This window comes from Eretmochelys imbricata, chromosome 18, assembly GCF_965152235.1.
Source record: "Eretmochelys imbricata isolate rEreImb1 chromosome 18, rEreImb1.hap1, whole genome shotgun sequence".
Lineage (NCBI taxonomy): Eukaryota > Metazoa > Chordata > Testudines > Cheloniidae > Eretmochelys > Eretmochelys imbricata.
Genome location: NC_135589.1, coordinates 3,291,600 through 3,316,313, shown reverse-complemented (window position 1 = coordinate 3,316,313; position 24,714 = coordinate 3,291,600). Strand labels below are relative to the sequence as shown.

At 43.7% G+C, this 24,714-nt stretch overlaps 1 protein-coding gene across 3 annotated transcripts; it reads left to right on the top strand.

Moving 5' to 3' along the window:
* Nucleotides 1-2,821: 2,821 nt before the first annotated feature.
* On the top strand, nt 2,822-24,150 carry YBX1 (Y-box binding protein 1). Of its 3 annotated transcripts, none has more exons than XM_077837022.1 (8): nt 2,822-3,139; nt 3,555-3,618; nt 12,909-12,942; nt 17,041-17,130; nt 17,369-17,671; nt 18,505-18,587; nt 18,674-18,951; nt 23,781-24,150. In XM_077837022.1, exons 1-7 carry the CDS (start codon nt 2,983-2,985, stop codon nt 18,918-18,920), a joined length of 978 nt encoding a protein of 325 aa, XP_077693148.1. In that variant the 5' UTR covers nt 2,822-2,982; the 3' UTR covers nt 18,921-18,951; nt 23,781-24,150. The 3 variants fall into 3 exon arrangements, with proteins under 3 accessions (XP_077693148.1, XP_077693147.1, XP_077693149.1); XM_077837021.1 differs by having other exon boundaries at nt 2,823-3,139; nt 23,776-24,150; XM_077837023.1 differs by having other exon boundaries at nt 2,825-3,139; nt 18,686-18,951; nt 23,776-24,150.
* The last annotated feature ends 564 nt before the right edge of the window (nt 24,151-24,714 follow it).

Here is a 24,714-nt window from a genome sequence, read left to right as displayed (position 1 = left end):
CCCAACCTCACAACCTATTTCAGTTGCGCACACATAGCAAAACTTTGTTAACTCCACATACAACAATAGCACATACAATCCAATAGGATATTGATGTTCAAAGATCAAGACTTTTAAAATGATACCTCACAAGGCATACTTTATACAAAACAAATCATAATTAAATGACAGAGGTGAATATGGGGGTTCCAGGGTGCTGATTTGAAGTACAGAGTGCCACAATGACCTTTGCTGCACTTGTCAAATGACTCCTAACTTGCACATAATCACAGACTTGTCTGTTGATATCTCAGAGACAGAGACTTGCTGTGATTGTACAGACCGATGCCTGAGAGGTTAACTGAAGAGAATGAGCGTGCTGAAAATCCCTCACAGTTGGTGTGGTTTGAGATTCTCTCCCAAGTATATACAGAATGGGATTTTCAAAAGCACCTAGTATGGGCTGGATGAATGAACTATAAGGTAGACAGAAAGCTGGCTAGATCGTCGGGCTCAACGCATAGTGATCGATGGCTCCAAGTCTAGCTGGCAGCCGGTATCAAGTAGAGTGCCCAAAGGGTCGGTCCTGGGGCCGGTTTTGTTCAATATCTTCATTAATTATCTGAAGGATGGCATGGATTGCACCCTCAGCACGTTTGCAGATGACACTAAACTGGGAGGAGAGGTAGATATGCTGGAGGGTAAGGATAGGATACAGACGGACCTAGACAAATTAGAGGATTGGGCCAAAAGAAATCTGATGAGGTTCAACAAGGACAAGTGCAGAGTCCTGCACTTAGGACAGAAGAATCCCATGCACCGCTACAGACTAGGGACTGAATGGCTAGGCAGCAGTTCTGCAGAAAAGGACCTAGGGGTTACAGTGGATGAGAAGCTGGATATGAGTTAACAGTGTGCCCTCATTGCCAAGAAGGCCAATGGCATTTTGGGATATACAAGCAGGGGCACTGGCCGCAGATTGAGGGACGTGATAGTTCCCCTCTATTCAACATTGGTGACGCCTCATCTGAAGTACTGTGTCCAGTTTTGGGCCCCACACTACAAGAAGGATGTGGAAAAATTGGAAAGAGTCCAGCGGAGGGCAACAAAAATGATTACGGGTCTAGAACACATGATTTATGAGGAGAGGCTGAGGGAATTGGGATTGTTTATTCTGCGGAAGAGAAGAATGAGGGGGGATTTGATAGCGGCTTTCAACTACCTGAAAGGGGGTTCCAAAGAGGATGGATCTAGACTGTTCTCAGTGGTAGCAGATGACAGAATGAGTCATTACTCTCAAGTTGCAGTGGGGGAGGTTTAGGTTGGATATTAGGAAAAACTTTTTCACTAGGAGGGTGGTGAAGCACTGGAATGTGTTACCTAGGGAGGTGGTGGAATCTCTTTCCTTTGAGGTTTTTAAGGTCAGGCTTGACAAAGTCCTGGCTGGAATGATTTAGTTGGGGATTGGTCCTGGTTTGAGCAGGGGGTTGGACTAGATGACCTCCTGCGGTCCCTTCCAACCCTGAGATTCTATGATTTATATGCCAAATGCAAAAGTGAGGTCCAAAACAACTTCCATCTCCTAGAGCACACAGCAGTTGGATGCATGCTACATGTGCTGCAAAAGCACTTGCGTCAACCTAGTCCTGATGCTCACAGTCTAGGTCTCAGATTCCACTGCCAACACCAGCCTCTACCGTGGCCTGACATCCCATCTGAAGCCACATTCGACCTCATTACAGAAACCACCTCCCTTCCAAGCCTGGAGGAAGTGCTCATGCCTCAGGGGAGTCGCCTCAGAGTGGACTGAGGGTGTCTCTTCATGGCAGTGCTTTAATGTGGCTATGTAGTCGCTCCCCAGCGCTGTAAAAAACCCACCCCCAGGAGGAGAGTAGCTCCTGCTGGTGCACTGTCTACGCTGCCACTTTACAGCGCTGAAACTTACATTGCTCAGAGGGGTGTTTTTTCAGCACTATAATACGCCAGCGTAAACAAGGCCTGATGCCGAACTGCCCAGAGTCGCAGCAGGGCCCTCAGAGACGCGTGTGTGAACGGCGTCGGACCGGCGTGAGGTTGGTGAACACCCTGGGGTGGGGGCGTCTCTGTGCCGGGCTGGGGGACACCCGGGGGGGGGGGGTCTCTGTAGGCCCTAGGTACCCCCACCTGCATGCCCTATCCCAGCCAGGCGCCCAGCGCTCACACAGACCCAGCTGTTTCCCACCTAAAGGAAAGCCAGGCCCCTTCCCCACAGACTGGCCAGGGAGCAGGGCAGCCCCAGGGGAACACCAGTGAGCTGTAGCTCACAAAGCTTATGCTCAAATAAATTGGCTAGTCTCTAAGGCGCCACAAGTCCTCCTGTTCTTTTTGCAAATACAGACTAACAGGGCTGCTGCTCTGAAACCAGTTCAAGCCAGGGCACGTGCTGCGGGCCCTCCGGCTCCCCACCCCCGCTGTAACCCAGCGCTCTCCCACCCCCGGCCTTCTCCAGGCAGCGGAATCAGCGGCGCTGCTGCACCAATCACGCTCCGCAAGGGAGGAGTAATGAAACTGGCCGAAAAAAGGCCCGGCGGCGCTGATTCGTACAGCCAATGGGTGTGCGCGTTATATGAGAGGCCGGCTCTGCGGCCAATAGATGTTAGCGAGCTGTCTGTGCGGGATAGAAGCACCCAATAACTGAGAGCGTTCGATGAGGGGCAGGCGCCGTATCCAATGGGTGCGTCAGTGACCGCGTGGGCGGATTTTTAGAAACCAATGAGTTTGCACGTCGCGTGACGGTCAAGCTCCGCAGCCAGTGAATGAGCTAGTGGGCGGTGCATGCGGGGTGGCTAGCCGGTGCGGGCCGCCATTGTGGTCAGTTCGATCGGTATCGGGAGCGGAGAGCGGAGCCCAGCGAGCCCGGAGCAGGGAGCAGCCCCCCCCACGGCCGGCCCCAGTCACCATCACACCGCGGGAGGCGGCGCAACAGCCAGTCACCACCACCGTCCGCACCGAACAGCCGCCGCCATGAGCAGCGAGGCCGAGACCCAACCGCCCGCCGCCCCTCTCCCCGCGGCGGCCCCCACCGCCCCCGCCGAGTCCAAACCCAACGGCGGCACCGGCAACGGTGGCAGCGGCCTGGCCTCGGCGGCGCCCCCCGCCGGCGGGGACAAGAAGGTCATCGGTGAGGGGGGGTGATGTGGAGGGGCTAAAGGGGAGGGGTCTGTGGGCGTCATCCCTCCTCCACCACAGGAAGGCGCGAGACCCCTTCCTGGTGCGCGCGCAGTGGCCGTTAGGCTCCGCGCGCCGCCTGAGTCGTTGGGCCCCGCGTGCGGCGGTGGATGGGGCGGGGCTGGCGCGGAGAGACTCAAAATGTCCGCCACGCGTGGCCTTTGTGTGAGACCCACTTAGCCACGTGCCCTCCCGGGACCCCAGCGCGCAACGCTCCGTGAGGCCTGGCCGTCCTGGAGTGCGCTGGCCGAAGGGTCCGGCCGGTGGGGAGGGGGCCGAGCCCGTCTCACTGGCGCGGTGGGAACCTGGCTCAGCTGCCCGGAGATGGGGGCGATGCGTCATGTGACATGTTCGGTTTTTTCTTTCAGCAACGAAGGTTTTGGGAACAGTAAAATGGTTCAACGTAAGAAACGGCTACGGTTTCATCAACAGGTGAGGAAGGAGGTGCCATGTGCTCGCTGACCAGGGGTTCAGGGGCGGGATGGTGTCCTGAGAGCTGGGTGGGGACCGTGGGAACACTTTAGACAGAGTCACTGTATCTGTCACTCTGTTCGCTGACCAGGCCTCATCTGACACATCTACTGGCTTTCAGATGAGTCTTTACGAAGCTTTTCAAGTGGCTTAGTGCTGAGATGACTAGCCTGGGGAATGGACTGAGACTGGGTTGGTGGGTTTGGTGGCTGCTGCAGAACTTCCCCAGGGAGACGTTTTGACTATTCAAGTACATTGTAGTCATGGCTTTTTTTCCTCCCAACACTACTCACATTAGGTTTATTGTTTCACATTTTTCTGTCTTTAGTTTTCCACCAAACCAGGTAAGAAATCCAATCATAGTAATTCCCCATGTCCCTGCCTGCTTTCCCTCAGGTCAGCAGGACTAGAGCAGTGGGCTGTCATCACAGCCTCCTCCTTTGGTATGTGGCAAGACGCTTGTCTGCAAGTGTTGTTTTGGCTGACGTTCTGGATATTTCCAAACAAACATTGGACCCAAGTGTAGTTACAGTTTCAATAACATTTTTGTGAGCTGTAGGGAATAATGCGTGTGGATCAGGTGTGACCTGATCACTCTGTCTCATGGGGCTTTTCACAGAAGTGGTAAGTTGTTAATGCAGGTATCCCCTCTGTATTCCGCTTTTGTTCTCTTGCAGAGTTTTCAGTAAAGTGGTTTTAACAGGGATATTTAGTCAGTGTTGGAGGTAGTTGATTTTCATATGTAGTGATTTGTGTCTTTGATCCTTTGAGATGAGGTTTAAATGTAAAACAGGTTCATGCCCTGTGTTAATACTTTTTTGATTCTAAGCTGTGTTTAAATGTACAAAAGTGATAAACCTGTTTTGCATTAGGTATTGATACTTGCATTGGTATTTTTGAAAGTCATTTGACTATAAGCATAGTAATTTATACTGAACCTAGTTTCATTTTTAATTACACCACTCTCAGAAATGTCACTTCTAGAACAAAAACGGAGCGTATCAATGCTAACTGAACTGCAAAGAGTACACTTAGTAAAATGGTCTGGTCAATAGTTTTATTTTTTAAACTCGTTCAGTTTGCCCTTCTATGCAAAGTTAGATAATTTTTAAATGATCTGTTTTAAACCTGTTGCAGGGAATTTCTAAGATGGCTAACAAATTAGAATTTTTTTCTCCATTTGACAACACTTTGTGTAAACTCCATTTTCACTGTTTGCTCTGTGTTGTCAGTTAGAAAGGGAGACTAACTGAGAAGTCTCCTGTAAAAATACCTCATTAGATTAAAAATGAGCATAAGGAGTTTTCTGAATGAATTTTAAAAAGACCAGCTATATTTTCTAAAGTGTTCGCTATCAGAAAATGAGCTACTTCCAGTTTTTTAAAATATACTAATTTAAAGTATTCCTTGTATCTTGGATTATTTTAATAAGAGCTATGTTTGTTAATACTTGAGATGGAATCTCTAGCCGTGACTCAGTAGAGGTGCTTAAATGCTGGTTGCATTTTAATAAGATGCCAAGTTCCTTTACAGCTCAATTCTGGAAGCCTTCTGCATGTAGGACTCTCATTGAAGTCAGTGCGTGTTTTGCAAACAGAGCTGGCAAAGAGCCCTTAGAGCAGTAATATGGAGGCAAAGAGAATAACTATGTTAATCCATGTATTGCTTTGAGAGGTGTACAGTAGTACCTGCGTTATCTGAGAGTCTCAGAATACCTGCCCTCCCCAATAGGGTAATGTGAAATAACACAATGAGCAATTATAATAGACAACAGTTAGTTTTATTGTATAAATAAGATGTTTATTTACTCCTCTTAGTGAACTAGAGCACACACTTCTGCACCATACCACTTCTTGACATCCTAACAGGTTATTGTCTCATTTTTCCTCCCAACACTCCCAATTGTTTTTGCTCTAATTTTTCTTAATAGGATATGTAGGAACTAGTGTTGACAAAGCAAACTACTTTGAATTCCTTATTTATCCAGGAGGGCGCAGGTGTAGGCTCTGATGTGTTCATTCATAAAATTGGCTGGATTATGTAAAAGGTCTAGTAGATTATGTTTAATTGGTTTTGCACATGTATCATTTAAATGTCTGGACATTCCTATAGTTCAAGTGTAAAACACTTCTTATGTACAGCCTTTTAATTCTGTGGCTGAATCTTAAACACCAGACCAAGGAATAGCTGTTTAAATTGTAAGTGCTAGGAACTCTTGACCGTTGCAAGTTCAAAACAGTGGGTTATACATTCTACTTGTAGAGAAAGTATTTACAACTACATTCATTAAAGAAAATTTCACTTAAAAAGAAAATGTAAGTTAATCAAGGAAATTACAGCACATAATATTCTGAACATTCAGATGCCTTTTAACTAACTAATATGAATTGGGCAGCTTCTTCGTCCCTGGAGCTGCTAGTTTAATGAGAAACCCTGCATGATCACATGTTACCAAGACAGGAAGGTTAAAGTTGCAAAAACTAGGAACTTCATGACATTTCCACAACTCTTAGAACAAGACTGTTCTTTCTGGGATCTCTCGTTTACTGTAAGAAAAACATTTCATAAACAGAGCACTTCAGCTATTGCTTGTATTTAATTGCAGATTGTGTTTTTGTAACTCTGATCATCCGGTTTTGATGCAAATATATGTTAGCTTAATGACAGTATGGCTGTCTATTTTATATTTAGTGTTTTACTCTGCAGTGTCATCTTGGGTTCTAAGGATCTTATCAAATGTTTCTCTGTTATAACAGTAATTAGGTCTTCAATGACAGAGGTTGCCCCATTGCCTCAAATGGGGTTGCACATGTATCTGATGATGTATTTGGAACTCCATAGAATTTACTTTGAATACCCACAGGGAATAGACCTCTTAAGTAAGAAAGTGCCACTTCTAAACAGTATCTGGATTGTGTAGTGCAAAGAGGAGATGTACACCATAATTAATGGTCTAGAGAACGCAAACAGAGTACTCAGACTTATAACAAAAACACAAGGCGACTTCAGATTATACCAAAAGAAAAGTTTAAAATTGTAAAATTTGTTTACACAATGCATAATAGTGGGGCCAAAAGAAATCTGATGAGGTTCAATAAGGATAAGTGCAGGGTCCTGCACTTAGGACAGAAGAATCCAATGCACCGCTACAGACTAGGGGCCGAATGGCTAGGCAGCAGTTCTGCGGAAAAGGACCTAGGGGTGACAGTGGATGAGAAGCTGGATATGAGTCAGCAGTGTGCCCTTGTTGCCAAGAAGGCCAATGGCATTTTGGGATGTATAAGTAGGGGCATAGCGAGCAGATCGAGGGACGTAATCGTTCCCCTCTATTTGACATTGGTGAGGCTTCATCTGGAGTACTGTGTCCAGTTTTGGGCCCCACACTAGAAGAAGGATGTGGATAAATTGGAGAGAGTCCAGCGAAGGGCAACAAAAATGATTAGGGGTCTAGAACACATGACTTATGAGGAGAGGCTGAGGGAGCTGGGATTGTTTAGCCTGCAGAAGAGAAGAATGAGGGAGGATTTGATAGCTGCTTTCAACTACCTGAAAGGGGGTTCCAAAGAGGATGGCTCTAGACTGTTCTCAATGGTAGCAGATGACAGAACGAGGAGTAATGGTCTCAAGTTGCAGTGGGGGAGGTTTAGATTGGATATTAGGAAAAACTTTTTCACTATGAGGGTGGTGAAACACTGGAATGCATTACCTAGGGAGGTGGTAGAATCTCCTTCCTTAGAGGTTTTTAAGGTCAGGCTTGACAAAGCCCTGGCTGGGATGATTTAACTGGGAATTGGTCCTGCTTCGAGCAGGGGGTTGGACTAGATGACCTTCTGGAGTCCCTTCCAACCCTGATATTCTATGATTCTATGATAATTAACTTGATCTCATTGCCAGATAATACCGCTTGAGGTAGTTATTTTAGGAGTTAAAGTATTAATGTTTATATAGATAATTAGCAGATTTAGAATTACATTAGGATTTGCAAAAAACTTTTATAAGGATATAAATCTTATACTTCAGGGTGAGCAAACTTCAAAGCAGTGGGTTAGGAAGAAATTTTCCCCAAGGGGAGATTATATTAACTGTCAGCTACTGAATTTCTTGTGGCTTCTTGTGAAGCATTTGGAACTAGCCACTGACAGGATATTGGATTAGATGGTCTGAGGAATGGCAATCCAGAGAAGTGTACTGCACTTTGAACTTTAGGAATCTGTTTTAAATTCTTTGTAGTGATTTTTGACCCTGATCTTGTATACACTTATGCACATGCCTGAGGATTGTGATCCTGTTTGACCCTAAGTCAGTTAACTTTCAGTTCACTGCGATCTTCCTTTAAGGTGACTGGGGGAATTCTAGATCATCTCAAGCCAAATAGGCAGCTGTTGCATATTTCAAAGCCAACTGTGGGTGTTAATCTTGCCAGAAGTAGGCACAAATGACTTTGGCTGGTGAATATGAGAATTCAGCACTATGATCCTGGGGCAGTGCTTTGAGAAGGCTGTCATCTCAGCAATTGGGAAGAGATGAGGTTCTGGGATTTCTAGAAGGATCTTGTCCTGGGACCCTGCTTGAAGGTTTCATCTTTCATATCTTCTGGCCAATAGGTATCTTATTAACTTGAAGCATCACTAACTGTTGGTAAGGTGAAAGTGCTTGTGCTCCTGGAGGCTGTGGTGTGTTGTGACTTTGTTTCTCTGCCTACTGAAACAGTAAAGAGGCTTACAGTGCAGTGCTCTTCCTAGATGTTCTCAGTTTCAGTTTTCCTGCTCCATTAACCCCTGAAGCTCACAGCACTCCCAAGGAATAGCATCATGAACTGTCATATTTGTCCACAGAGTGTGTTTTTCTCACAGTTGCTATATAATAAAAATGGTTCTACGCCCATACGTAGCATCAGTATAATATTGGAGATCAGTGTGATGTAAATTATGACCACAAGTGGTCACTAAAGTTAAGTTTATTAGATGCTCTAAAAATACTAAGTATTTCATATCACAGTGCCTAAGGTGGTCACAGCTGAGAATGCCCAACTCAGGACAGACTGCTGAGAAACAGGGCAGACACATCTCAAACTAGTGGTCAGTCTGTCTTTAGAGTTCACCAAGCCAGTGACAAGATGTGCTCCTGTATCAGTACAGTGGTTAACAAGACAAAAACAAGTCCTCTTAGGCATTTCAGCACTTGGCTCACCACCCATACAATTGGACTCTGAGAGGTTACTGAAAACCAGATTCATCTCATATAAAGTTCTTCCAATCCCAAGGGACCAGGTCAGTATATTACCCAAAAGTCACTCTTAGAGTCAACCCTTTAGTAACTAACAGCTAAAGATTTAATAGTACATATATAAAAAAGTTATAAATGGCTAAGGAAACAGATACATTACAGTTGATTTCAGAGATTGCAGGTCAGGGTCATAGGCGCAGACTCCATGGGTGCTCCAGGGCTGGAGCACCTATGAGAAAAAATTAGTGGGTGCTGAGCATGCACTGGCAGCCAGCTCCCTCTCTTCCCCCCCTCAGTGCCAACTGCCCATTGCAATTAGCTGTTCAGTGGCATGCAGGAGGCATTGGGAGGGAGGGGGAGAAGAGGGGATGTGGCATGCTCATGGAGGGATGGAACTGGATGGGAAGAGATGAGGTGGGGGCAGGAAGGGTGGGGCTTGAGGTTCGGGTGGAGTTAGGGTCTGGGGCAGAGCGGGGGTTGAGCACCCTTGGGACTGGAGGAAGCTGGTGCCTATGATAGCAGTGATGTAGATCTGCCATCTTGTAAAAGGTATGGATTCACCCAAACAGATTGGGGATCATTCAGTTCCCTGTTTTAAGCTTCCTTGTTAGAAATCCATTCCAGATATGCGAAGCAGGAGATGAAGAGACAGCAGTGATGTTACGGCTTGCAATTTATAGCCTAACCCCCGTGCATGGAAAGTTAATGGCCTGATATGGAGTCCAGGGTCACATGAGCATGAAAAGTTAATGGTAAAAGATGCCGTCTTAGGTCACGTGTCCTTACGTGGTTTGCTGAATTGCAGGGGGCAGCCATTGGTAAAGAAAACTTACTGCGTGGGATGAGGTTTTTTTCAATGGGCCCCTCCTGAGAGTTGAGTGTTCTTAATGAACTATCAACACATAACTGGCTACCCTTGATGTAAATTTATTGGGTGGGGCGAGGTGTAACTCAGGAACACAACATGTTTGATAGAAATGCATAGCCAGTATTCATAACTTGAGCCACAAAGATGCATATAAACAGAATTATTGTACTTAATAGATCATAATTTTTCTATTGATACCTTACATGGCATACTCTATTAGACAATGCAATTGCACAGTAATGGTGATACATTAGTGATTGTAACAGTGGTGATACATTAGTGTACACTTGGTTATCATTCCTTACATCACATTTCAGTTTTCAGTTTTAGATGAAGTCACATGAGTTGTATTAAGACTACTCCCTCCTTGCAGTGACTGTGTCTCTTGACTGCAGAACAGACATTGAAGTGGCTTTATTTGCTGCTGTATTGCAGTGCATGTTCAGATCTTACTTGTGCACTTTCATTACAGCTTCTGAAGTGACTCCTTTCTACTGAATATTGCTTTGGGGTTTTTGCAGATGTATTGACATACTGAGCTATCCCTCCCCCTGTAGTTTGAGCATTGGCCTGTTAAACCCAGGGTTGTGGGCTCAATCCTTGAGGGGGCCATTTAGGGATCTGGGGAAAAAATTGGGGATTGGTCCTGCTTTGAGCAGGGGGTTGGACTAGATGACCTCCTGAGGTCCCATTCAACCCTGATATTCTATGATTCTATGACTTGGTTGTCCAGATCAAATCTTTTAGTGTCTTCCCATATTTCTGATTTCTTTAGGTTCCTTTGAATAGTGTTTGAAACGCCTCCCCACTGCAAATTTAACATACTACTTTATCTGAAGGGCAGCACACTCATGTCTAGGGAGGAGCTTTGACTTGTGCTATCATTCACTGTCCATAAAGACTCATGAAATAAAGGGGGAGTGGGGTGGCAAATGCAAAACTAAATAAAGTTGAATAGGTAGTGTGCCTTTTCTACATTGATGCTACCTTGTCTATCCATTTGCCACCATACAAATGGCTTATGCTGTCTTCTGTGCAACCCCTGTGTACTGAATGTTTTCCCTGATCTGATCGACAAGGCCATTAACCTCTACATTCAGGTTTCCCTGAAAGACCCACCATTGATGTAACCTGTGAGAGAACTAGCTGGCAATGAAAATCGTGAGTAATTGGGAATAGCAGATAAATTCTATTTTATTTAAATAACAGTAACTCTGTATTAAGATGACATGGCCAGTCATCAGCTTAATCATGCTCCTCTTTTTCTGAGGATTGTGAGCTTGCTGGGAAAAGCACTGTGATCTTTGTTGGAAAGTATCTAGACACTGGGGCACTACCAGAAATGATTGATTTTAACCATTACCATGCTAAAATTCCCTCCAGTTCTCCTCGCCATATCTCCTTTGGACCTGAGTGGGAGTGGGGAGAGAAATGCTATCTGTTAGGAAACTAGTGAACTGCAGGGGGGTTGGAAAGGAAGTGGAGGGAAAAACCGACTGAGTTATGCATTATGGAGGGGTAGGAGGGACATAAACTTGGTGTGAAGTGATTGAAAGAGCATGAGGTAGCGGGCAGTGTGAACACACAAGAGTAAAGGGAAGGAATGATTTTGTTGAGAGATCTCTAGGCCTAGTGTGCCTACTTTTTAACTAAAGCACCTTGTATGCTTGAACTCTTTGAAATTGACTTATCAGATATTTTTAAAGCACTCTTTTACTTAGTATGTCTTCAAAATGTTTCCTTTTTTCAAAAATATTTGCCACTTTTTGCTTCCTCTGTGTAAAGGGATATCAATTTATCTACTTCTCCCTGCTTAACCTGATGAGTTAGTGCTGTCAAACACTTAAACTCCCAACAACCTCATGTTTCTTGCCAACTTTTTAGTTACAGAAAATTGAAGTGGGGTAGGGTGTTCAAAATATGGCACTTGGGTTGATATCCTTTTAATTTGAACACTAGAATGCAGTTAAGGGGTAGGGACATCACGTACAGTGACTCCTCGCTTAACATAGTTATGTTCCTGAAAAATGCTACTTTAAGCGAAAAGATGTTAAGCGAATCCAGTTTCTCCAGAAGAATTAATGTAAATAGGGGGTGTTAGGTTCCAGGGAAATTTTTTTCGCCGGACAAAAGACATATATATACACAGAGACAGTATAAGTTTTAAACAATTTAATACTGTACACAACAATGACAATTGTGAAACTTGGTTGAGGTGGTGGAGTCAGAGGGTGGAGTATTTCCAAGGGAATGCCTTGTTGCTAACTGATGAACTAGCCCTTAGCTAAGACCTCAAGGGTTAACACATTATTGTTAATGTAGCCTCACACTCTACAAGGCAGTAGGAATGAAGGGAGGAGACACAACAGACACATGGCAGTGTCTGCAAATGTTCCCTGTGGAGACTGAATGTTATGATGAACCCACGCTATCCCACTGGAGTGCACCACTCCCTGCACTTTCCAAAATGCTGGGGCTTACGTCTGTGTGAGAGAGAGAGACGTGCGCACACACCCTGTGTGAGGGAGAGACTCGCATTGCCCCTTTAAGTACGCTGACCCCACGCCTTTTTAAGTAGATCAGCAAGTTGAGACAGCAGCTGCTGCCAGCAAGCTCCCTCTGTCCTGAGCCCTGTTGTGTGCCCCTCTGCCCTGTGGAGACAGGGTACAGGAATGGGGGAAGGTGGGACACCCTGACATCAGCTCTGCCCCCCCACCCTCCCAAGCAGGAGGTCCTGGGAATAGCTCCAAGGCAGAGGGCAGGAGCAGCACACGGCAGTGAGGGGAGGGACACCTGAATTGCCTGGCAATTCATAGCTTGCTGGGGGGCTGCCAGCCCACCCTGGTTCCAAGCCTACACCAGCTATCTCCAACGGGCTGGTCTTCCTGCAAGCAGTAGACAAAGCTGGCGGCTGCCAAACAACGTTATAAGGGAGCATTGTGCAACTTTAAACAAGCATGTTCTCTAATAGATCAGTGACATAACAATGTTAACCCAGACAATGTTAAGTGAGGAGTTACTGTACTGATAGCCAATGTGGTCTTTGGCAGTACCTCAGGTTAGCGTTTGGCCCCATGCCAAACATTAGTGAGTCTAGAAAATGTGTTGGTTTTGTTCACCACACCCTTCTGAATCTGAATTTTTTTTTGTATTGCAGGAATGACACCAAGGAAGATGTGTTTGTACACCAGGTGAGTTACTTTTCTGCAGGTGGTAGTGCAGATACCTCTTTTTAGAACTAAAGCTTATTATGCTGACTTGGTGAACTGTACGAGTTGAAGCTTAACTGAAGGGAGGGGGAGCATATTAGATGCTGTGTTCACTGAAGAAATCTTAGTTCTCCAAGGTCATCTGCCTTAACACCATGGATTTTCATTCTGTGGGTACAAGTAGTACATCCGTATAGTTAAGGTTGCCAAACAGTCTCCATTGTAATCCTATATTTTTCATGCCTGGACAGTTTTATATTTACATATTTTATACTTAACTTAAAAACCTCATTATGTGCAAGTGTACGCTTCTTCCTTTAATCTGTTAAGATATTTTTGAAGAATTTTCAAAAGGATAAAGGAGAACTAGCAAAAAAAAAAAATTAAAAATCCAAATAAATGTTTGACTGTCCTTCATGAAGCTATTAAAAGTAGTCATGGGGGGAGAAGTAAAATTCTGTCATCAGTTAGAAACTGTAAGAATAAATGGAAAATTCACAGCATTTAAGTTGTGGAACTTGCTGGTACAAGGTATTCATGAAAGCTTAGTAGGATTTGAAAACTGCTTACACAAATGAGTGCCTACACTTACATTTGACTAAAACCTTTGAGATAAGAACCTTAATCCCTTAAAGCATAAAGCAATTCACACCTGTTTCAATATTAACTAACAACCCAAAGGGCAGGCTCTTCCATAATGAACAACCATGGGAGTTTTACACCTTCCTCTGAATATGATGCTGGGCAATCAGTAGAACCTGTTTAAAAAGAAAAAATGGACAGGTGGTCTGATGCATTATGGTAATTCCCATGTTCTACACACACAAGAGGACAGAACTGTGAGGATTCAGCTGCACTGTTTTATATTTCCTGACTTAAATGTATAAGTTATTTAAAATTCAAATTGTATTGAAGGACCCATGGCAATCTGAAAATCATACTTCTGGCTAAAAATCTTGAATTTAGGAAAGTTATAACACTTATAAGTACTACAGCTGAAAAGTTAGCAGTATTTCAGTTAACCTTGTGCAACTTACAAAACTTATTTACTATTTTCTGTGGCCAGTTAGCCAGGAATAAACTAACTGCAATGATAAAGGGAGCAGAATACCCTTCCTGTTTTTTAAGTAATTTCAGAAAGTGTATTGTGATATTTCTATTTTTTTGGTTAACTAGTAAGTTTTGGTCAGTTTCTGAGTGTCCTGAAATCTTCCAAAAAGTGTGTAACAGGATATATGACTGATCATCAAGAACATAGTAAAGCTTGACTGTATGCAAAGCGCTAGAAAATGAGCGAAGTAAATGGAAAATAAACTGAAACTAAATTTCAGTCTCTATAATTACTTCTAAGATTGTGAAGTGAGAGATGCTGATGAAACACTATGAGAGCTAGTTATTAGGGTTTGTTTTGTTTTTTAAAATAATGTAATTTGATGGTGTTTTTGTAATATAGGCAGTGAGTACATGGTAACTAGCAATCAGTTTAGATCCAATTTGAAATAAATATAAAATCAGTGACTTTATAAGGTAAGAAGAAAAGGAGTACTAGTGGCACCTTAGACTAACCAATTTATTTGAGCATAAGCTTTCGTGAGCTACAACTCATTCATTGGATGCTGTAGCTCACGAAAGCTTATGCTCAAATAAATTGGTTAGTCTCTAAGGTGCCACTAGTACTCCTTCTCTTTTTGCGAATACAGACTAACACTGCTGCTACTCTGAAACCTGTCTTTATAAAGTAAATCTCTAATTTGATAGGCGTTTGAGGAAGATATAAGCTCTCTCCCATCCTGTTACCAATTTGGGTTCTTTTCAGACATCAGTTGTGCAGAGCAACTAGGGGAGCAGGCTTTCCTGGTGTCGTCTCAACACAACAGTAGATCAGTAGACTGAAAATTTGCAAATGTATTGTTACAGTGGATTTCATTCCCTCTGGGGCATGAAAATGCTGGGATGCTGTCAGCACTATTTCACTTTTGTGAAGTTCTCATGCTTGTGCTCTACTACTGAGCTCAAAAAGTGTTTGGTAAACAAAATGTGGTTTTGTGAGGGATTAGTGTGTACTGAGCATTTACAGGATTTATTAAAAATCTCTTCTGACTCCAGAAAACATGGGGATTTTCAGTATGTAGTTGCACAGTCTGTTAGAAGCTGTAGGCTTGTTTCTGAAGTGTTGCAAGGTTAGACAGCCTAATCTTTATTTTAAAATATACTCAGAAATACAGGATTGAACACTTTTTCTGATCAGGGTGTAAACTAAGCTTTTTAAGCAGCCTTGCAATGTTGTGGCTACAACTGATTTAAGAAGGAAGCAGTGCCTCAACTTCAGGCTGTCTTCAAGTTTGAACTGAAATGAGATCAGGCAATTGTTTTCCTCAACTGTAATTGTACCATTGCGTGTAGTACTTAGTGTGGTTTTACATTAGCTTATGCTCTTTAATTTTAGACCTCAATAGACTATATAGTAGAATAAACACTGCTGTGGAAACTTCAATGTCTCTTGCAAATTCTCAGCTGTAACAAAGGTTTTAGAATTTATAATCCAATAACAGCTATTTTCAAACTGATGGGCACTTACATAGCTACACAGATACCCAAATAAGTGGCCTGACTGTAAAAGAGGTGAGTTCTCACGATTACAGACATGCAATGCCCCTCTACCATGTACATTGGTCAAACTGGACAGTCTCTACGTAAAAGAATAAATGGACACAAATCAGATGTCAAGAACTATAACATTCATAAACCAGTCGGAGAACACTTCAATCTCTCTGGTCACACGATTACAGACATGAAAGTTGCGATATTAGAACAGAAAAACTTCAAATCCAGACTCCAGCGAGAGACTGCTGAATTGGAATTCATTTGCAAATTGGATACAATTAACTTAGGCTTGAATAGAGACTGGGAGTGGCTAAGTCATTATACAAGGTAACCTATTTTCCCTTGTTTTCCTAACACCCCCCCCCCCACCCCACCCCCGATGTTCTTGTTAAACCCTGGATTTGTGCTGGAAATGGCCCACCTTGATTATCACACACATTGTAAGGAGAGTGATCGCTTTAGATAAGCTATTACCAGCAGGAGAGTGGGGTGGGGGGAGAGAGAACCTTTTGTAGTGATAAACACCCATTTTTTCATGATTTGTGTGTGTAAAAACAAACATCTTCTGTATTTTCCACAGTATGCATCCGATGAAGTGAGCTGTAGCTCACGAAAGCTTATGCTCAAATAAATTGGTTAGTCTCTAAGGTGCCACAAGTAATCCTTTTCTTCTCACAGTTTCAGTGACTTCAGTGGGAGTTAAATGCGCTCAGTGCTTGGAAAAAAGGCCACTGATCTGGAAGTGTAAATTTGGGGCTGTATTTGGCCATATGCTTTTTTTAAAGTAGTCTTAGTTTTGTGGGAAATAATACAGTGTGATGGAATCCTGAATACACAAATTCCAGGGGCAAAGCGAACCTTTTTTCTTTTGTATAGATCAGCATTGATTATTGAGAATCTTTTTTAAAATATTCCTGACAGTGATTTGGTTTTATCAGTTTGATTGCTTTATCTCATTTTTTTTTAATTCTTCAAGGCATGGCAGTTAAGTGGAGCAAAGCTTGCTGAGAAGCATGCTCCTTGTTTTGACAGTACTGGACATGAACAGGCTATTTGTTGTACTAATCCTGCATGCCCTGTTATATTGTCAGACTTATGGGAACCCTCATAGGCTAGTATCAGTGGCTTTTGACACTTATCTGGTAGGTCTGCCTCCAATTAATTTAAATATTTGTAGCATTATTTTAAGATATATTAGAATGTTGCCACTGTAGTTGAATTTACATGTTACTGTAGGCAGTTTTGGGCGAGCACTTTTTGTTAGACATTTTCCCCTGTGAAATCTAGCATATTTCTGTTGAAACTAAAAGTTAGTTTATATGCTGATATTGCTGAATTTCTAGTTCAAGGAAGCACATTCTACCAAGGAAAACAGAATGTTCAAGTACATCCAAAATCTAGGAAATCTCTTCATATATCTTTACAATCTCTGCATGCTGTGCGTCTAAAGCTAATTCTGGAATATTATGTTACTAGACTGCCATAAAGAAGAATAACCCCAGGAAGTACCTTCGCAGTGTAGGTGATGGAGAGACTGTGGAGTTTGATGTGGTAGAAGGTGAAAAGGTGAGCATATTCTCTAATATTAAAACTCACAGAAAAATTGATTTGCCATTTGGGCTGATGTTTGGTGGCTTCTTCTGAGTAGATGGCTAATGAGAAGTTCAAGGAGGTTAAATTTTTTTCTCGCTTTCCAATATGTGTGCTCAGTTAATCGTGATTTACTTACGAGTCAGTTATGGCATGAGAATGTAACTTTTTTTCCTCTTCTGATCATTACTTAACACTATCATGCTGTTTTTAGGGTGCAGAGGCAGCTAATGTTACAGGTCCTGGTGGAGTTCCAGTACAAGGCAGTAAATACGCAGCAGACCGTAACCATTACAGACGGTATCCACGACGTAGGGGTCCTCCACGCAATTACCAGCAAAATTACCAGAACAGTGAGAGTGGGGAAAAGAACGAGGGATCAGATAGCATACCAGAAGGGCAAGCCCAACAGCGCCGTCCCTACCGCAGGCGGCGGTACCCACCTTACTATATGCGTAGACCCTATGGGCGTCGACCACAATATTCCAACCCTCCTGTGCAGGGAGAGATAGTGGAGGTAATTTTTGTATAACTTTTGATACTGTACTATCTTGCTTATAATGGAAGGGGTTGGGGCTTTTCAGCTACCTATATGTAGGATGTTGGGTTTGTTTCCTTTGACTGTGTAAGGTTTAGCAATACAAATGAGCTAAAGAGCAGAAATCTTGTTTGCCAGCAGACTGTCAATTCAAAAATGCTATAATTTAAGTATGAAATGTGAATCAGTTATTTTTTCAGATAGTTTTTTAATTATTTAAAGGTAACCGCCTAAACTAGACTCCACACATAATGCATTAGTTTGTGCCCCAGGACCTCTTTGGCGCTTACCAGATACTTTGCTCTTACCCAACAAAGATTCAGTGCGCCAAACTGCCACTATGGCTAATAGCGACTTCTAACTAGTTGGTTTAAGTCATTTAGTTCAGGGGTTCTCAACCTTTTGTTCCTGAGGGGGCCCCTGCCCAACCTGCTATAAAAACTCCACAGCCCGCCTGTGCCACAACAGCTGATTTTCTGCATACAAAAGCCAGGGCCGGCATTAGCGGGTAGCAAGTAGGGCAATTGCCTGGGCTCCCCACAAAGCTTAAGTTGCTTGGGCTTTGGCTTCGGCTTCAGCCCTGCATGGCAAGGCTCAGGACCCCAGGCTTCAGCCCCATGCAGTGGGGCTTCGGCTTTCTGCCTTGGGCCCCAGCGAATCTAATGCCTGGCCGTGCTTGGAGGACTCCCTGGAAACCTGCTTGTGTTCTCTTCAAACCTTCCCCCCCCCGGGCCCCGTGACCCTTGGTTGAGAACCATTGATTTTGTTCGCTCTTGTAGCTGGCTAAGTTGTCTTGATGTACATTATTTCAGGGTGCTGACAACCAGGGTGCAGGAGAACAAGGCAGACAGGTCAGACAGAATATGTATCGGGGTTACAGACCACGATTTCGCAGGTATGCTGCAGATCCACTTGTTATGTTATGAAATTTTGTTTATGTGCTAGAACACAGTGGTCAGAAGGTGCATCCTTAAAGCCTAGCTTGATTTTCAGGGGTCCTCCTCGTCAAAGACAGCCTAGGGAGGAAGGAAACGAAGAAGATAAAGAGAACCAAGGGGATGAGACCCAAGGTCAGCAGCCACCTCAACGTCGGTACCGTCGTAACTTCAACTACCGACGCAGACGCCCAGAGAACCCTAAACCACAAGATGGCAAAGAGACGAAGGCAGCCGAACCACCAGCTGAGAACACGTCCGCTCCCGAGGCTGAGCAGGGCGGGGCTGAGTAAATGCCGGCTTACCATCTCTACCATCATCCGGGTGGGTATTCTCATTCTTGTTTAAGATATTCTACTATAATAGAGTTCCTTCAGAAGCTTTTTTTACTTCTAACCTACTTCAGGTTTTAACTGTTACAGCAGTTGTTTTCACTCTTGTACTTGTGATCCCTTTCACATAGCAAGCCTCTGAGTGCAAACCCCTAATAAATTAAAAACACTTTTTAATATATTTAATACCATTATAAATGCTGGAGGTAAAGCAGGGTTTTGGGTGGAGGCTGACTGTTAGCGACACCCCAGGTATAACCTTGTCAACCCCCTGAGGGGTCCTGACCCCCAGTTTGAGAACTCCTGTGTTATAATATGCATTTCTTGCCATTTGGATTTGGTGTGAATGCACATGTTGGGTAAAATGTCTTGTAACAGATTGCAGGTTCAAGTTCTTTCAACAGGACAGCTATAAACTAGGGGACTTAGCTGCAGGAGGTTTCTGATTTTAGATGGGATCTTAGCCATGTCCTGTACAAGGCTAGGCTTGGATGTGTTCAGTGCTTTAGCCTGGTGGCAGATATTTAGCTCTCATGTATGTTGCAAATAAGAATCATGTAAGTGCAGGAGTGGTTGTAATTGTATGTGAATGAGATCTTAGTCGCACCTTACAACTATATGGAACAAATATTGAAATAACCAAACATCTACAGGTAAAAGCAGCATTGTTTGCTAATTCTTTAAAAGATAAACCCTATTCTTGATGGACTTTTGGTAGAATTATGTTAGTAGATGAATGGAACAGTGTTGGGCTAATTTTTGTATTTTAGTTACTCAACTGAAAAATTAACTCAAACTGGCTTGGATAGGGTCACTTTCAGATGGTCTGAAGACTGGTTGAAACACTTCCCACAAGGTCACAATAAGCACAATGTAGTGACATGTGGGAGATGTTCTAGTGGGGATATTGCAGATGCATTAGAATCAGTCCTCATCTGGAGGAGAGAATAGCAGTACATTAAACTTCTAGATAATACTAGATTGAGGAGTTGCTAAAATTGACTAGGATTGAGGAATAACCCAGGATGCTAGAGAGATGTGGACAGATTCAACTTGGAAAAACTAATACCTAGAGAATGTGAGAAACTGAATCTTGAGAAAGACCTAGCAATCATACGCAGCCAATTAGGAATAGTCTGCAATGTGGTATGCCAACAAAAAGCCAATGTCATGTTTGGCTGCATGTGCAAAGACATCACATCAAAAAGCAGGGAGGCAACAAACAGTGCTTGGTGTGGCTGCCCTTTTGATACTGCATTTAGTTTTGGCCTTTGCTCTACCAGAGAGGAATGTTTCACTGGCCATGGCAAAGTTTGTAAAAATGAAAATTGGAATATGGCCTTTATTTAGTAACTAAACTTTTAGTTATCGTGAGAATAGGTCATTTCTAGGACCATCACTATTCCTGCCCTTTGTTTGTTTTCCTCAGATCTGCTTTTCTGTGTTTCTGTCCTTGTTCCTTGTCTTTAGATGTCCTCTGTTCTTTTTCATCTGTTTCCTCCGCTGCACCAACCTTTAGTTCCCACCCCATGGACTGCCACTCACCCTTCTGTGAAATAGTTATGGTAGACCAGTGGTCCTCAAATTTTTTAAGTCACGTCCCCCCCATTATCCCCAAATGTAATTTTCCAATGCTCCTTCAGTTGCTGGGAGTGGGGCTATAGTCAGGGTTGGGGTGGAGCTGCATCCGGGGCTGGAGGCCGGGGCGGAGCAGGGCTAGGTGGTGCTCCCTCCCTGCCCCCCAGTCCACACTGCACCCCCCCGAATGTTCCCCTGTGTCCCCCGGGAGCGGGGGGACAGGCCTCGTAGTTTGGGGACCACTGATGTAGACTCGTGTCATCATTAGTCTTCAGTATCAACACACCAAAGGGATTATTAGGGAATGCAGGAGTTTGCATCTGAGTTACTGTTTAAGGCCCTGTGATTCAGAAAGGCAAGACTGAGAGTCTGTTGTTCAGTTCACACTTTCAAGGTTGTACTCCTAACCATGAGGGCTAGAGACTCTTTTTAAATGAAAGTTTAGATTGTTGAATTTGCATGTCATACAGGTCCAGTTTACTTGATTGGACACCCCTGCTCTAGTTGTTCCTAGCAAAGAGCTTTCTATTAGCTGATAGATATGAACTCCCGTCATTCAGCGATGTGTTAATCTTAACACCTTTTGAGATGAAGTCAGATGGCGACTTTAGTTTCTCCTTAGCATGGACAGTAGTGCTCATCTATTCCTTGTATACTGAGAGATCTTTGGGCTCTTAAATGGCACTGCAGAGATAGCGGAACCAGGTTCTTTATTTCATTCTTCTCCTCCAGAAAAATTCCTCACCTGTGCCTTAAAGGGGAAAGAGATGCAGTATTTAAATGTCTTCTCGACAGCCACCAGGGGCCAAAAGCCTTAGGCTTCCACAGCAGCCAAAATGTTAGTCTTTCACCTGATCTATATGAGAGCTGCAGCACACTGTGAATTTAAAACATAGTACCAGTGTAAAATCAATTTTGGTACAATCCTTCTCAAATAATATTGTAAGTCTCTGGAAACAGAGGATGGGAATGAGGGGAGAATCGGGAAGGGGAAGTGCGCTGCCACATAGCCTAGGGTCAAATGCAGCGTAGGACCCAATAGATAAGTGGCTTCCTAACAAAAAGTAGGCTGTTTTGATATGCAGTGAGTAACAGTGGCACATAGTCAACTCCAGGCTCTAGTCACAACAATGGGGAAAAGGTCTAAGCTAACACTGAGTAGGAAAGATGGCAAGAGACCACCAGGGATTAACCAGGAGATCTTCAGTGATCTGAAACTCAAAAAAGAGTCCTACAAAAAGTGGAAACTAGGTCAAATTACAAAGGATGAATATAACAACACAAGTATGTAGGGACAAAATTAGAAAGGCCAAGGCACAAACTGAGATCAAACTAGCTAGAGAGACAAAGAGTAAGAAGAAAATGTTCTACAAATACATTAGAAGCAAGAGAAAGACCAAGGACAGGGTAGGCTCATTATTGAATTGCGGGGGGACAATAACAGAAAATGTAGAAATGGCAAAGGTACTTAATGACTTCTTTGACTCAGTTTTCAGCAAGAAGGTTGGGGGTGATTGGATGTCTAACAGTGCATGCCAGTGAAAATGGAGTAGGATCAGAGGCTAAAATAGGGAAAACAAGTTAAGTTAAAAATTACTTAAGACGAGTAAGATATTTTCAAGTCACCAGGGCCTGATGAAATGCATCCTAGAGTACTCAAGGAGCTGACTGAGGAGATAGCTGAGACATTTGCGATTATCTTTGAAAAGTCATGGAAGACGGGAGAGATTCCAGAAGATTGGAAAAGGACAAATATAGTGCCCATCTATAAAAAGGGAAATAAGGACAAGCTGGGGACTTACAGACCAGTTAGCTAAACTTCTGTACCCAGAAAGATAATGGAGCAAATAATTAAGCAATCAGTTTGCAAACACATAGAAGATAATAAGGTGATAAGTAACAGCATGGATTTGTCAAGAACAAATTGTGTAACTGTTGCCAAAAAGCGAACATTAGTAGGAATGTTGTAAGCAAGACATGAGAAGTAAGTCTTCCACTCTACTCCTATCTGATTAGTATTGTGTCCAGTTCTGGGCACCACATTTCAGGAAAGATGTGGACAAATTGGAGAAAGTACAGAGAAGAGCAACAAAAATGATTAAAGGTCTAGAAAACATGACCTATGAGAGAAGATTTGGGGGTGCGGACTGACCTTTGAGAGAGGTTGGGGTGGGGGAAATGGGTTTGTTTAGTCTGGAAAATAGAAGACTTAGAGGGGACATAACAGTTTCCAAGTTCTTAAAAAGTTGTTACAAGAAGGAGGGAGAAAAGTTGTCCTCTTTAACGTCTGAGGAAAGGACAAGAAGCAATGGGCTTAAATTGCAGCAAGGGAGGTTTAGGTTGGACATGAGGAAAAAATTCCTAACTGTCAGGGTGGTTAAGCACTGGAATAAATTGCCTAGGGAGGTTGTGAAATCTCCATCATGGGAGATTAAGAGTAGGTTGAACACACCTGTCGGGTGGGCAAACTATGGCCCTTCAGACATTTTAATCCGGCCCTCAAGCTCCGGAGTGGCGTCTGGGGCTTGCCCTGTTCCGCGCATGCTGGGCCTGACTCCATGTGGCTTCTGGAAGCAGTAGCATGTCCCCCTCTTCCCCGCCCCCCCACTCCTCCTACATGTAGGGGCAACCAGGCGGCTCCGCACATTGCCCTTGCAGTTCCCATTGGCTGGCAACTGCGGCCAATGGGAGCTGCAGGGGCAGTGCCTGCGAACGGGGCAGTGCGAAGAGTTGCCTGGCCACACCTCCGCATAGGAGCCAGAGGGAGGATATGCTGCTTGAGGTAAGTGCTGCCTGGAGCCTGCACCCCTGACCCCCACCTATGCCCCAACCCCATGCCTCAGCCCTGATCCCCCTGCTGCCCTCCGAACCCTTTGGTTCCAGCCCCTCGTCCCCAGCCCCACCCCAGAATCCACACCCCCCAGCCAAAGCCCTCACCCCCTCCTGTACCCCAATCCCCAATTTTGTGAGCATTCATGGCCCACCATACAATTTCCATACCCAGATGTGGCCCTCAGGCCAAATGTTTGCCCACTCCTGGTCTAGATACTACTTAGTCCTGCCATGAGTGCAGCTGATTGGACTAGATGACCTGTTGAGGTCTCTTCCAGTCCTACAATTTGTGCACCTTTCTTAAGCGTTCTGCGAATCCATGTTGAATTAATATTGCAAATGATCTTATCACCAGAAACACTTAAGCCTCCAACACGCATCTTTGATAGTCTTTTTCCTTTCCCAGTTTAGTCATCAAAGAAGAAAAGAATATGAAATAAAGAGAAGAATATGAAATTCCAGCAATAAGAAATGAACAAAAGAATTGGAACTGAAGACCTTAAGTGCTTGCTTTTTGCTGTTGACCAGATAACTAGACTATCTGCATTATCTATGCAGCATGGGATTTTTATTATTTTTACCTGAAGAAGTCTCCTTTTGGGAACGACAAACGTTTTTTAAAAGGCCTGTTTTTTCTCAATACACCTTTAAAGGTTTTTAAATTGTTTCATATCTGGTCAAGTTGAGATTTTTAAGAACCTCATTTTTAATTTGTATGAAATGTACACCTAATTTTTTCAAGTCAAACTGCAAGCATCTGTTAATAAAGGTCTTAAAGAAATGCCGTGTGTTTGTCTGTTTCAGCTCTGCTTTTCCTTTTACTGAAGGGTTACAGGCTGCACCTTAAATGTTAGTCCTGGTCTACACTATGAGTTTAGGTCAAATTTAGCACACGATGAAGCCATTTTTTTTTACTTAAAGGGCTATTAAAATAGATTTCTGTACTCCTCCCCCAACGAGGGGATTAGCTCTGAAATCGACCTTGCCAGGTTGAATTTGGGGTAGTGTGGTCGCAATTCAACGGTATTGGCCGCCAGGAGCTATCCCACAGTGCTCCATTGTGACCACTCTGGACAGTGCTCTCAACTCAGATGCACCGGCCAGGTAGACAGGAAAGGGCCCACAAACTTTTGAATCTCATTTCCTGTTTGGCTAGCGTGGCAAGCTGCAGGTGAGTGCAGAGGTGCCCATGATGGAGTCGCAAAAGAGCTCCAGCATGGATTGAACTGGAGGTACGGAATCTGATCACTGTATAGGGAGACAAATCCATGCTATCAGAACTCCATTCCAAAAGACAAAATGCCCAAGCATTTGAAAAAATCTCCGAGGGCATGAAGGACAGAGG